This window comes from Triturus cristatus, chromosome 3_1 (assembly GCF_964204655.1).
Source record: "Triturus cristatus chromosome 3_1, aTriCri1.1, whole genome shotgun sequence".
Lineage (NCBI taxonomy): Eukaryota > Metazoa > Chordata > Amphibia > Caudata > Salamandridae > Triturus > Triturus cristatus.
This window is the reverse complement of record NC_140583.1, coordinates 895,568,667-895,583,113: the sequence shown is the minus strand read 5'-3', so window position 1 is coordinate 895,583,113 and position 14,447 is coordinate 895,568,667. Positions and strand designations below refer to the sequence as shown.

The 14,447-nt window shown below is 42.3% G+C and overlaps 1 protein-coding gene across 4 annotated transcripts in view; it reads right to left on the bottom strand.

Annotated features, from left to right (window-relative positions):
* Positions 1-14,447, bottom strand: part of COBLL1 (cordon-bleu WH2 repeat protein like 1) — a 702,447-nt gene that overhangs the window by 70,408 nt on the left and 617,592 nt on the right. For all 4 annotated transcript variants that reach the window (XM_085645409.1, XM_085645410.1, XM_085645411.1 and 1 more), the window contains 3 exons: positions 10,662-10,727; positions 7,207-7,298; positions 4,451-5,892 (listed from right to left, as the gene is read on the bottom strand). In XM_085645409.1, coding sequence (XP_085501535.1) covers positions 4,451-5,892; positions 7,207-7,298; positions 10,662-10,727 — 1,600 coding nt within the window. The remainder of the gene's footprint in view (positions 1-4,450; positions 5,893-7,206; positions 7,299-10,661; positions 10,728-14,447) is intronic.

The following is a 14,447-nucleotide window of genomic DNA, read 5'->3' as shown; positions in this document are numbered from 1 at the left end:
TCCCCATTAAAAATAGGGGGGCAACTTGTTTCCAGGCTTGGTTGTATCTAACGCATTATGCATGGGTTCTCCAAACAGTGCAAGGGTTCCACATAGAGTTCATGGGCCTCCCAGTCCAACGGACCAAACCCCAGCCCATTCAGTTTTCCAGGCAAGATGCGGCCCTGGTGGACGAGGCAGTCACATCCCTCCTCCGCAAGGGTGCTATCTCCCTTACCTTCCCTTCCCTTCATCCCAGGGGCTTTTTAAGCAATATTTTCTTGGTGGACAAGACCAACGGCGGCAAGAGGCCCGTCATAAATTTAAGCGAATTCAACGAATGGCTAGTCTATCGCCATTTCAAAATGGAAGGCATTCATCTCCTTCGGATGTTCTTCGTCCTCTGGACTGGATGGTCTGCCTAGACCTCAAGGACGCCTATCTTATCTGGTGGTCCCGGTTTTCTCCTCTCACAGGCGGTTTCTTCAGTTTGCCTGGCGCAACCTCATTTACGAATTTTCGGCTATCCCGTTCGGTCTCTCTTTGGCCCCTTGGTGCTTCACCAAGGTTCTCAAAACGGTGGTGGAGTTTTTGAGAGCTCGTGGGGTCAGGATGATAGTTTATTTAGACGATCTTCTCCTGATGGCTGCATGTCCCCGTCAACTGAGTGCACAGCTTCAAATGGCCGTGTCTCTTCTTCAGGACCTTGGATTTGTGATCAACAAGAGCAAATCTCTCTTGCGGCCGGCCCAGTCGGTTACCTTCTTGGGGTTCGTAATCTACTCCACGACCTCCACTCTCAGTCTCCCCTCCAGAAAGGTTACCAAAATCCGTCACGAATTACGCCGTGTCCTTTCCAAACAGCAGGTCTCTCTCCGTCAACTGGCCCGGGTAGCGGGCCTCCTGTCGGCTTCAATTCAAGCCATCTTTCCGGGCCCGCTCCATTACAGGGCCCTTCAGCGCCTCAAGGCATACTTCCTCCGCAAAGGGTATCCATACTCTCACAAGGTCGCTTTATCGCTCGAGGCAAAAGCTGAAATTCAATGGTGGTTAGAGCACATGGATGCCTGGAACGGCCGAGCGATCTTCGGTTCAGCCCCAGATCTGGTGATCGAATCGGATACCAGCTTACTTGGCTGGGGTGCCAGGTGCGGAGATCTATCTACACGAGGGTTGTGGTCACCCGCTGAACAAAAATTACATATAAACTGTCTGGAGCTTTTAGCGGGCTCTTTTGCCGTCCATTGCTGGACGAGGGACTCGGTGCAGTCCTGCGTGCTTCTGAAAATGGACAATGTTTCCGCGGTCCGGTATGTAAACCACTTGGGCGGCACCAAGTCGAGAGCCCTCTCGGATCTGGCGGCGAGTTTCTGGCAGTACTGCCTGGACAACCAGGTCTCGGTTACAGCAGAGTACCTGCCGGGGCGAGACAATTTGGAAGCAGACTTTCAATCTCGCCACTTCTGAGATTCCAGCTTATGGAAGCTGGACCACACCATTTTTGCGATACTGAATGACCACTGGGGTCCCTTCTCAGCGGACCTGTTCGCGTCCAGACTGGATCATCAAGTTCCTCGGTTCTTCAGGTGGAGACCAGACCACTTGGCGGTGGCCACGGACGCTTTCCTCCAGGACTGGAGTTTGGAACAGGGATACGCATTCCCTCCATTCGTGATGATCATGTGGACTTCAGCGCAAGTTTGCAGGCAGTCGGCGGATCTGGTACTGGTCACTCCGCTTTAGAGGTGGCAAGTTTGGTTTCCAGTTCTTCTGGAACTTTCTTGGGATTTTCCAATCCTACTCCCCCACTTTCCGACCCTCCTCATGAATCCCGAGGGGACTCATCAGCTAGTGTTGACGGGCTCATTGTTTCTCATGGCGTGGCAGATTTCAGAGGTAGATGGGAATCCCCTGGTCTTTCGCGAGATCCTGAGAGTCTCATCTCTAAAGCTTGGGCGGACAGTAAGGTCAAAAGATACAAGTCTGCATGGGGCAGATGGGCCCGTTGGTGTCTGCGACAGGGTTTCGATCCCCTGGTCGCAGACGTTGTTCATGTGGTGAACTTTTTGGCGCGGCTTGCTTCCGATGGGCTGGCCTACAGGTCCATCAACACTTTACGGTCTGCGGTTTCTTCTGGTCATGTCCCAGTTCATGGGGTGCCTATGGGTGAGCACCCCGTGGTCTGCAGGTTGCTTAGGGGTATTCGTCTTTCCTTGCCTCCAGAACCGCGCTACTCGGCGCTTTGGGATGTTAACCAGGTTCTTAACCTTTTCCTCTCCTGGCAGCCTAACAGGTTCCTCTCCAGGAAGGAGCTTTCCGCGAAACTGGCCATACTCCTCTGCCTCGTCTCTTGTAGACGGGTTTCAGATGTCCGGGCCCTGGATAACTCAGGGAGAATGTTTACCCCCGAGGGGGTCACTTTTACTCTCCTACGTCATACCAAATGCCATACCAGGGTGATTTCGTACCCGGAGTTTCCTGACTCCCCGAAACTGTGTGTTGTCAGATGTCTCAAAGCATATGAGGGGATGACGGAAGAGTTCCGCCCCCCAGGGGAGCGTCAGCTCCTTATTGCACTCCGGAAACCTTTTAAAGTGGTTTCCTCACCCACCATTGCTAGATGGGTTAGTTGGGTGATGCAAGAGGCTGGCATTAGTCTCCGTCACTTCGGGGCGCATTCCGCTCGGGGGGCTATGGCCTCTAAAGCTTTTGGCTTGGGTGCTCGGTTACACGATATCCTCAATGCGGCTGACTGGTCTTCGGACTCCACCTTTAAGAGGTTCTACTTTAAGCCAGTGCTTAATATGGCTCAGCTGGTTGTGGGCAAGCTTTAAACAAACATAATCCTCGCCTCCAGTCCTGACATAGAATGAAATATTTCCTAGCTAACGTAATGGAGAGTTTCAATTCTATTAAGGACTCGGAGGCAAGGATTATCCCGCCCTAAGCTCCAGGAGGAGATCCCTCCCCGTACTGCAGTAAGTACTTGGTTTACATTAATTATCTCTTTTACAGGCTTTAGCAGTATGTTTCCTTTGGGTAAATGTGTCCCTGTTGTTTCAGGTTCCGATGTCCAAAAACATCGGAATGTCTGAAGAGTGCGGGTTGGCTGACTTTGCGCTCTGAAAGAGGAAGAGAGGACACTAGCGAAGGACTATGTTGGGCTGGATGGCCCCCGATTGGACTCTGATACCTGTTTCTGATTGGTTGTTGCTATGTTGTTTATTTACTACTTTTTCCCTGTGGTTCATGGGAAACGTAGTCTTTGTTAAATCTCAACGCTGCTATGAGAGAATAAAGTGAAGAAAGAAGGCATAATCCTCGCCTTCGAGTCCTTAATAGAAGTGAAACTTTCAGTTACGTTAGCTAGGAAATTTTTCCTCGTGGCTCCACCGGTTATGTTGCTGTCCCCCTTTAGATATGCAAAGGGGTGTACTGCTCAAACCTGTCTTTTTGCTCAATAGGTGCGTATGTGCCAGGAAGCATCTTCACTTTTAGATTTTAAAAAATTAAATAATGTACAGATTTTGACCTGTAATTATACATTGGTATATTACACATTGCACTTTGAATATTTAATTGCTCTTATTTATTTTAATCAATCTGTAATTTTTTTTAAAATTAACTAAACAATAAAGCTTATTTCTACTAATACTGCTATCTCTGCGAAACTGAGACTAATTAAATTAAAGAACTTTCACTGGATTTATTATACCCCAGACAAACCCACTCACATGCAGAGGAGCACGTCACCCATGAGCTGCCACAGGACCCCAGGCTCTTTTTTACACAAGATTTGGGCATGCCCGGTGAGAGCACAGTACCTAACCCACATTTCCAATTGCTTTCAAGAGATAATAGGCATCCCCATTAACAAAAACCCTAAATGCATTCTTCTAGGGATAAAGGCTGACTGTGATGGGAACAGGAGGGACAGAATGCTACTAGCTTTTGGATGTTTGGCTGCTAAGAGAGACACTGCCAGATTTTGGAGGGTACCGGAAGCGCCCTCTATCATGGAATCTATAAAGGACTTGGACCACAGCAACAGAGGAATCAGTATATAGAAACCGGGGCCGTCCTCAAAAAGGTAATAGAATCTGGTGAAAATGGTGTGATCATTTCCATGCAGCACCTTACTGCCTTATGCTCTCATCCCTATTGTGACAATTGTACCTATACATACCTCTCGCTCATTTAATATTATTTATTGGATTACAGCGTATTGTGTTTTCTGAGCTCGAACATTTTTGTACTGCGCCTCTGTCTTGTTGGAGAAAACAATAAAAAATAAATTTGTATTTGTTCAGCCACTGTTTACTAATCAAATTGCAGTAACAAAGTCTTAAAATGTGTGCGTGTACATGTTCAGTGAGAACTCATTTAAAAGAAGAATGTCAGCCAAACAGAATTTGGCAAGATATTTTGAAAATATTTTTTAACCAAAAAAAACGATTGAAATAGATCTCACCTGTTCCAGTGTGCTAGAGCTTTCTAAGACGCTCTCTGAAGAATAATTGTGCACATCAGAAGGAGACGTTGTCGGCGACGATGTATTTATCGAATCCACTTTTAATGGCTGAGTTGTAGTGGTAGTGCGTGTTTTACTGAAAGACTGTGATCTTTTGACTGCCGAGGACACAGCAAGAGCAAACGGAGAAGGAGCAGTTGTGGAATATGATTTTGGAGCAGTGAAAGTCCTTAATCTTAGCAGCGGTTTCGACGGATTGCTGGAAAAGCTGAAAGGTTTTGGTGCTATTAGAGGGGGCTTGATTGTAATATTTTCAGATTTGCTATAATTGTTGTTGTCAACATTTGTTTGACTTGATTCCGAAGAAGAGTGGAGCCTTCCATTTGTAGCGTCAACAGTGGACCCAGAGGATAATGGAACATTTTTTTCAGTCTCTATAATAAATGGTTCTTTTTTAATTGGACTGGTAGGGCTGGTTGTACTTTTAGCAACTGCAGAAGTTACATATTGACCAGATACCCTTCTCTGTAACTGTGAGTAAAAGGAATTTGTTCTTGCCTTGGGGAAAATATCATCTTGGTTTCCCCTTTTTTCTGGAGAAGCATTCGTTACAGCATTCTTAGATATAGGCAACATTGCTCCATTGTTGGCCACTGTGTAGGACTCAGTTTGGCTAACACTGGTACAAAGCTTAGATGGAGAAGTAACATTAGCATCACTGAAATCACTAGTTATAGGATCCTGCCGCTTGAGTTCTAAAAATGGAAGAGAAGATTTTACCGGGCTTTGAGGAACTTCGAGAACTTGTGACTGTATGCCATATTCAAAATTCCTATCATTTGGATTTTCAAAGAATTTAAATTTGTCCAGTGATTTTTGTGGCACAATTGTGTAAGTGGTCATTCCAATTTTGGGTGTGTATTCTCTTGTAATTTCATTGGAAGGCTTAGGTTTAGGTTCAGAAGTTTGTCTATACGTTTCATGAATTTTTGATGGAGAACTATATGGACTTTGTGTACCCTTTTCTTTTGTGGCAAAAGCAACATCATGTGTATGTCCATTGTTGTTTTCTTGAACAGTAGTGCTTTCATGTCTCTTAGTTAACTTATTATCTAATGTCCAATGAATGTTATCCTTTTCCCTTAAGACGTTTGAGGAAAATTCTTCAGAAGCAATTTGTCCATGATCATTTAGCTCATGACTAGCAGTCTGTATTGATGCATCTTGTGTTTTTACCCCCAGAGTGCTTGTAGAATATCCACTACTATTTTGATTTGTTATTAAGTGGGGATGTGTTTTCTGCATTCTAAAGTCAATATTATCATTGCCGCGATCATCCGGAGATTTAATGTCTTCTGCAACACTTTTAACACTCAGCTGAGTGCTTTTACTTAAATAGTCTTTTTCGTCTGCTTCAACAGGTAGATTATCCTCTGATGTTCCTAGAGATAATTTCATAGAAAATTAATTCAGACATCAAAATTTTAATTAGTAAAAACACTTTTAAATTATAAATTAAGTAGTTTTTAAACAGCATTGAAGACTACTTTTTCAGTAGAGTCTCTAAAAAAGTAAATGGATAATATTGGAAAGTTTACAGAGTTAACCTCCAAAGATCACTGTGTAGATTTAGCAATAACTGTGTATCTCATTAATTGCTGTAATAAAAAAAATGATGAGCGACAATAGGACTATTGCTCAGGAATTAGGCTCGGCCACTAAAAGAAATACCTGCAGCACAAGGCTGAAAGAGTCACCAACTAGTCAGTACAGCTGCTGCGAATGACTAAAGTGCATTCCTAGAAGCACGAGGGGTGAGAAACTGTACATAGCGCCTGAGTTCATTACCCTCTGCACGAAGCTGGAGACTTTCAGGCTGAATGGACAAAATTGAGTCTCCACAATCTTTAATTCTTCTAATCCTTAACCACCTCATACGCAATTCATTGGGCATCTTGTAGTATTGTTCAGTAAATATTATGGATGCTTAGTAAAGCATGCATTTTTGAGTGGCCATTGTAGATTCTGAACCCTGAGCAAATGCTGCACACAATAAAAAAAGTATGATATTTATTGAAAATGATCATTATCAGGCATGATAAGGGATTGTACCTCTGACTACCTTTCACCAGGCCAAACCTACCGAAATTTAAAGATGGAAAAATGCTTCGTAAATACAGAGGACATGCACATTGCGGTATGGTAAGCATTAAAATCCATGCTATGCCCCATTCTGAGGATAGAACTTGTAAGAGTCGAGAATTACCGCAGGAAATAATTTCCATACACATTAGTGTCTGTCTTTATTGGGTGCGATAATTATCGCACCAAACAGCCAGCCAGTATGTGGGCCTAAATGTGGTACTTATGCTCAGCAAAGTTACAAGGAATAATTTAGATTTGGGCTAAAGCTTTCATCCTATAATTCTATAATGACATTCGATTCAAGCTAACTAAAAATCTTACTGCTGCTGAAGCAGAGCCTTTTGCCAAGCTGATTAGACCTTTCCATTTATGTAACTTGTCTACCTAAATTCTGCAAGAGCTAAGCGGACTATATGCAACCAAAACAATTATATTTAGGGTACCTGATTTGGTGTTTACAAAAGGCATAAATGCATGAACAGCAGGTTTGCATGATGCAAGACTCAGTGGGAGAACCCATTTGACGTCAGGATAACAAAACAGCCTACCGTAGTGGCTCAGTAAGACAACTTAGATAGAGAAGTAAAAAAACAAATTAACAAAAAACGTACGTTGATTTGTGTTCAATTCCAGTGTTTTAATCTCTTTATTTTCAAGCATCATTTCTTCAGTGTCTGTACCTTCGGGCTTGCTCTGCGTTAAACTGCAAAAAACAAAGAAGAAGCAGCTTTACCGAAGGCTTTTATGTTTTTAGCATGATTAATGCCATGTCAAATCAAAAAACCCTAAGTAGTGGACGCCCCGCAGTGCGCACTTCGGGCGGAATTCATTTTTTAGTGGCCTGGGTTTTAAGACACACTCACATTTGCTGGACCGAGTACGTGCCTTTTTAAGAACAATATTTATGATGAAATATTGAGAGGCACCGTGTGGGCCTTTACAAACAGAGGGCTGGACCAAAATATGTAGTTGACCATACATTAAGCTACAAGAGAATAGTGTGGTTCATCATCATAAAGAGGCAAGGCTCATAGTAAATCAGCCTATTAACAAGTGGTGCCATGTCACACAACAGTCATCTCCGCGGCACAGAGTAAAAACTATGGTGCTGAATACACAAAAGAATTTATGAGCAGAGGAAGTAGTACCACAGGATTACTCTTTCACGTACTTTAACACGCCTCTGTGAATCATCCCAAAACGTCCAGCTCCCTATTATTTAAAGTGCAAAGAATAATATCATTTGATCAGTCACATTTTTTTTGCCATTTTAAATGTTTTGCGTATAATTCACAAAGGCATGTAAGAAAAGCATGTAAAACAGACTCCAGAACACTTTTGTATATAGGCCCCACAATGTCTTACACAGGAATACTAGGAATGCTGGGAACCCTTCAGTGGACTATGCTCCTAACCTCTTGCACTTAGCCCTTCTAGGTTGTAAACTGCCTCAGGACAAAGAATGTGTCTGTGCTTCTTGGGATGGGCAGCTTGAGTCCTACACAAGGCATAACGCATTTTGTCAGAGATGTGTCCCACTTCAGAGAAGGTGTCAGAAGCCAAACATAGACACTGTCACACCTTTCTTTCAAACCTACAAGTGCACTTAAACAAAGAACTAAGGGCAGAAAAAAACTTTGAAAAAACGAACTGGGTAAAGCCACAGGATAATCCTGCACATTTGGGGCCATACATGCAAAAAATAGGAATTTCAATTTGCTATTTGCGATTTTCACCGAATAGCAATTAGGAAATCGCAATTCTTAATGTAAGAAAACTTACAAAATTCAGATAGCAATTCCAAGTGGGGGGTCACAAATAGACCTACCACATGAATATATGATGTTACTTAGCAGACCATTACTTCGCACTTTTTACTACGATGTTTTTACATCGCAAATACCATTACTACGCAAAATTTAACTGCGCATGCTTTTAGTTCGCAAATACATTTAAAAGTACTAAATATGCATTTACTTAGCAGTATATTACTAAGTATACAACTTCTATGCATTTTTTACTCTTTTACCCTTACCCTCATACACTACATTACCCTACAGTACCCAAACACCACTACACTACCCTAAAACACTACCATACACTACACAAACACCACAACACTACCCTAAACCCAAATACACTACTCTACACTACATAAACAACCCTACAACCTAAAAGACAACCCACTGCATGACCACTACCCTAAACCCAAATACACTACTCTACACTACATAAACACAACCCTAACACCTAAAAGACAACCCCCTGCATGACTACTACCCTAAACCCAAATACACTACTCTACACTACATAAACACAACCCAAAAACCTAAAAGACAACCCCCTGTATGACCACTACCCTAAACCCAAATATACTACTCTACACTACATAAACACAACCCTACAACCTAAAGGACAACCCCCTGCACGACCACTACCCTAAACCCAAATACACTACTCTACACTACATAAACACAACCCTCAAACCTAAAAGACAACCCCCTGCACGACCACTACCCTAAACCCAAATACACTACTCTACACTACATAAACACGACCCTCAAACCTAAAAGACAAACCCCTGCACGACCCCAAAAACTACACTGCCCCACTTACCTCTCTCTCCTCGTGGTCCCTCGCTTCACCGTGCTTTCTCTCTTCTCCTGCTTCAGGCGTTGTCAGAGCTGCACGTCGTTGTTTGGACACGGAAGCGCCTCCTTTTCCAAACAACGCTGTGAATAGTCAGCAAAGTAATTGACTTTGCTAAGTAACGGTATATGCAAAGTAGAAGCATGCAAACTTAAAGCATGCGAAGTAAAAGATTCTGCTAAGTAAAAAATGCGTAGTAATGGTAAGTCGTAATAGTGGCCGCGAAGTAATGGTAGATTACCCTACCACATAAATACCAATAATGTAGGTTGTAATCTGTGACCCATAAGGAATTGCAGCCATCACAGGGATGGTGGCCTGCAGGGGTCAGCAGACCACCATGTTTGTGATTGCTTCTTAAAAAAAAGCTATATATATTTTTTTAAATGTAGCCCGTTTTCCTCAAAGTAAAACTGGAAGCGTTTCAAAAAATAAAATAAAAAGTTTAAGTTTCATGTTTTAAGAGCAGGCAGCGGTCCCTTGTACCACTGCCTGCTCTTAAAAATATTTGTTTCAAGATTCACAAACAGGAAGAAGTCGTGCAAGGACCCCTTCCTATTTGCGAATGGTTACTATCACCCTTTAGGTGTTGTTAAAAAAAGGAATGTTTGTGACCGTAATTAAGTCGCAAAACATTCATACATAGCACTGCAATTTGGTATTTGGAAGAGATGCCCTGAACACACCCCCTCCAAATACAGAACCGCTTTACACGAATTGCGATTTGGTAACATGTTGCCGAATCGCAAGTTGTGCTTTGTACATATGAAAAAGCATCTGTGATTCTGGTTGTTTCCGACAGCAAAAATGCTTTTGTACATATGGCCCTTGATATTTTACATTCCTAATGAAGTGAACCAACTGGGCCAGAATTTCAAGTAGCTGAAATTGTAATATTGCAAGACATTAGTTTCACATGTGGCTTAAGTCTGATCCAGTGACAGTGCTCACATTTTATGCCGTTATTTCTAACTTACAGTAAAAGATAAAGCCATCTCTTGGCAGTTAGTTTTAACAGTGCTTTTGAACCATTTGAAATGCTTATTGCATCTAGTCAGGTCAATTTTTCAATCAATTTAAAGTTTTCCTTCTGATTGGTGCATGCAATGATGTGCTGTTGCTGAAAAATAATGTTTCTGGGTCTTGCAGAATTAGAATATTGAATATTTATTGAGTGCATTCGCAGATCTACCTGAAAAAACCTATGGTGTTTTGGCCAATACTGTTGAAGTTTTTTACTGTAAAATACACACTTTGGCCCATTTATAAAGATATTTTCAGCAGAAGGTAAGGAATCTCTCCAAATACATTAAATCTTCCCCTAAGGTTTGGGTCTCACTCACTAGACTCGCTCCAACGCCTCACCCCGCAAATCTTGCAATGTGGAAAAGTTTCCAAGTTAGCAAATTTGACTTACATACATAATACATGGAAGCTTCTTTTGGCTTGAGTACAGTGACCATTTGACGCAGCTTCAGTTGTCCTGAAATAAGCATAGGAAGATTTGTTCAGAATCCCACAATGGCACATCATCTCTTTTTATAAATCCACAGTGTGATAAACTTTTGATTATGGATAAAGTTAACAGTAAAGTATGTGATTTTTCAAAGGTAATAACTAGTGGCATCTAAGAAAACACTTCACAAAATGACCTGGATATAGCTTTATAAAATTATTTGCAGCAACATGATATGTCATTCAGAACCACAGCCTCTCCGAATGTTGTAATCTATTAATTCACTGAAATAAAACTGCTTGTATCTGAACAATTTTTTGTGCGGTTTCCTTGACTGTCATTCTTCAGCTCAAGTGAACATAAAAAAGGGTAAGTTACTCACTAGTAAAAAGTTTGGTGCTATTATTCTTTAGACTCTCACAAAATAGCAAGTACTGACAACTGCAAGAACGTGCATTGTGTATTAATAGCTTTAAAACCTTTAAAGCCAAGTTATAAGCAAAGCATTCCTATTCAGCAAGGCTTGGTTGACTTCCTTTCACCCAGTGCCAGACACAGCTTGCGAGTCTCAACATAAACAGTTGTCAAACTCCAACTATCTGTCTATGCCTCACTGCAAGTAGTAGATTACTACGTGGAGAAAACGTGGGAGATGGCAAGGCATCTTTGACTAAGGTAGTAGATGAACATGTCCTGAAGTACTGCCTACTCAAGTTAAGTCTAGATGGCAGAAATTACAATTGCAGTTTGTGTTACTCATTTCAGAGCCAACAAAATAGGATTCATTTATGGAAAGCCGTAAAAGTTGCCTTTGTGCTAGTGGAATGGACAAGAATCCCTCATCGAAGTCCATTTTAACAAATAATTGTGAGAAAGAGAGCACACCACACAAGAAAACAAGCATTGGCAATTCTAGCACATCTGGTTTGAATTGTAATGTATGGCCATAATACACACAAGTGAGCACAGGGGGCACCATTATTTCATGCATATAAAATCATGAAATCGAATTTTGCTGCAGGAACTACTTGCCCAGTGTGTAATGGTCTGTGATCAGGCATAGTCTTGGATAAAGACAGATGAAAGGAGTACCTTCTCAAAATTTAATATCAATCTGGTATAGTACAACTCAGATTAGTACATCAAATGAACATGTGGGTTCTGCCTGAGAGCAGGAGGTTTACATACATAGTGAAACAGGAAGTGTTCACTTGATGCATTATATGTGTGTGTGTGTGTGTGTGTGTGTGTGTGTGTGTAACTATAGTCATGACCGCCACTGTCTAGATATATCTGTACATATAGACAGTGGCGGTCATGACTAAAGTTCTAGTTAGGTCAGACTTTCCACAGGAAAAGGGTTATTTGTTTAGCTAATAACTTTGATGCAGTTTAATGAACTTCTCAAACCTTTCCAAACAAATCGTTCATCCAATTCAGCTTCTTCCTGAATGATTTTGTACCGATCTGTCATGCGGGGGCTGAGAAAACATGGAGGGGGGGCAAAACGCAATTTCACCATGTAATTTCCATAGGGAATGATTAACAGTGCTAGGGCCCAAACGGCTGAACAGAATGACACCAAATTTGTCAGAAATCTAGAATTTTACCCAGAAAGTCTTTATTGTGATTTTGAGTAAGTCTGTTCAGTAGTTATGGGGAAATGAAGGCTCAAAATGTATAGACATATGTACAGTTGGACTGAAATTCAAAAATATAAGACTGTTGATTGGCTACGGGGGCTCTTTGGAGCGAACATTTTGAATGACTGGCTCCAACTTGAACAGACATGTTGTGGCAGCCATTACAGGACTCAGAGACTTAATCCTCTGGAGCAGGATATGAGGACCCTGACCCTCTAGCTTTTGTGCGCAAACAAAATGTGGGGTGAGTGCCTGTGGGGGATTGGCTGCCCACGGGGGGTTTGGGCACAGGCCCTGTGCCCAACCCCATGCCTCACATTGCTGAAGGCTGTCTGCGGAGGGGGGTTAGCTGCCCGTTTGGGAGTAGGCCAGGCCCTGTGCCCAACTCCACAGCTGTGGGCGTTGGCCGCCCTTGGGGACTTGTGTACGGAAATAAGATCTTCTTTTACATTAAAAAAAACATAGAAATGCACTGAAAAACAAAGGCTAAAGTGGTGTTATAGTTAGGTATGGTAATATCTTACTTTACATTAAAAAAAACTCCGAAATTCACTGAAAAAAACCAAAGGTTAAACTAACGTTGTACGTAGGTGAAAATGTCAAGAAACTCGTAACATTTTAAACAAAAAAAAATAAACACTGAAATTGAAAAGTTACAGTTTACTGAGCCTGCGCGTTTGTCATTTACAATGCCATGGATATTTCACAATTAAAGATATAACAACTTACTGTTTTCAAAGGCACGCTCATCAATAGAACCAATCAAGCATTAACATGAACATTAAACCTTTTTATCATTCCAAATAGAAAACAAGCATTTGCAATGCAATTGGTCTCGCATTTACGAGAGTTTGAGCTATTGGCATTGTAAATGACAATGCCTTTTATTTCTGTGTTGTTTTTAAAACTGATAAATAAAAGGCATTGTCATTTACAATGACAATAGCTTAAACTCTCGCAAATGCAAGACCTATTGCATTGCGTTTGGTGTTAGGAGAGAGCGTGTCCTGCCTTTTCCTGCCAACAGCAGGCAGGACAAAGCTATTTGAGAAAATAGTGCTCAGAGACTGTAATTAAAGCCTACTGCGCTACAACACAGGTAACCGGGGGTGTCCTTATGGGAGTTTACAATCTGGGAAAAGGTGGTACTAAGGAGGGACTACTAAGCCTATTAACTAATGGAATGCAACAGTTTCAAATGGACAGTGGCACAAGCCAATGAAAAATATGGGCGAAGATTGGGCAAAGTTTCACATCCATACCTAAACACAGAATGCATCGCAGAGCAGCCCAGGCTCGACCTAAAAATAACAAGGAGCCAGCCCACCACAGTGGGTGTGAGGTGCTTAGGACTGTGACAATGGAGAGAGTGCCCCTATGTTTATCTTAGTCGTTATAGTCCTAACACATGCGAATTTAGCAGGCCCAGAGTCGGTGTAGAAAATAGGCTGCACCAGCCAAGACATGTGACACGCCTAAGTAATGGATTAATGTACAAAACTTGCACCAAACCCATAAACACAGGGACCCATCTCAGTAGTCGGATCTGCATCGTCTGGCAAGTTCGTGGAATAAAGGCACCACAGCATGTTACACAAATAATCGTTTCAGAGGTGAGTGGAACAAAACATTTCTCACTGGTATTTGGATAGATCAGTATGGTGGAAAGACTAGCCTGCCTCCGGATGATGAAATGTTGTAACAACAACCCACCAGGATCCAGAGGGAACCCCAGATACAGAAGGAACTGTAACTTAAGATGCTAGCAGAAAGATCCCAAAGCAGCGCACAATAGCACAGATACAAGAACTAACTGTGAACCCACACCCAAGGTAACCGAAAGAGAAAGAAAGCAACAAAGATGTGGGAATGTGAAGCGGTGTAACGAGCTATTCAGGAGTGAAATGCTGAGAGCAACTCACCAAGCATCAAAGGTGGACTAAGCAAACTTCCTTTTTTGTGCTAGCACTGACTACTCTGCTCAGGAAGTGATATAATGTGACACAGATGTACCGGCTAGCAGCCCATTCGCCCCAATCTCCAGGTTCCCCGGCAGGCAGCTCGGAAAAACAGTTACAGGATGCAAGAGCGCGTGCTGTGCTGA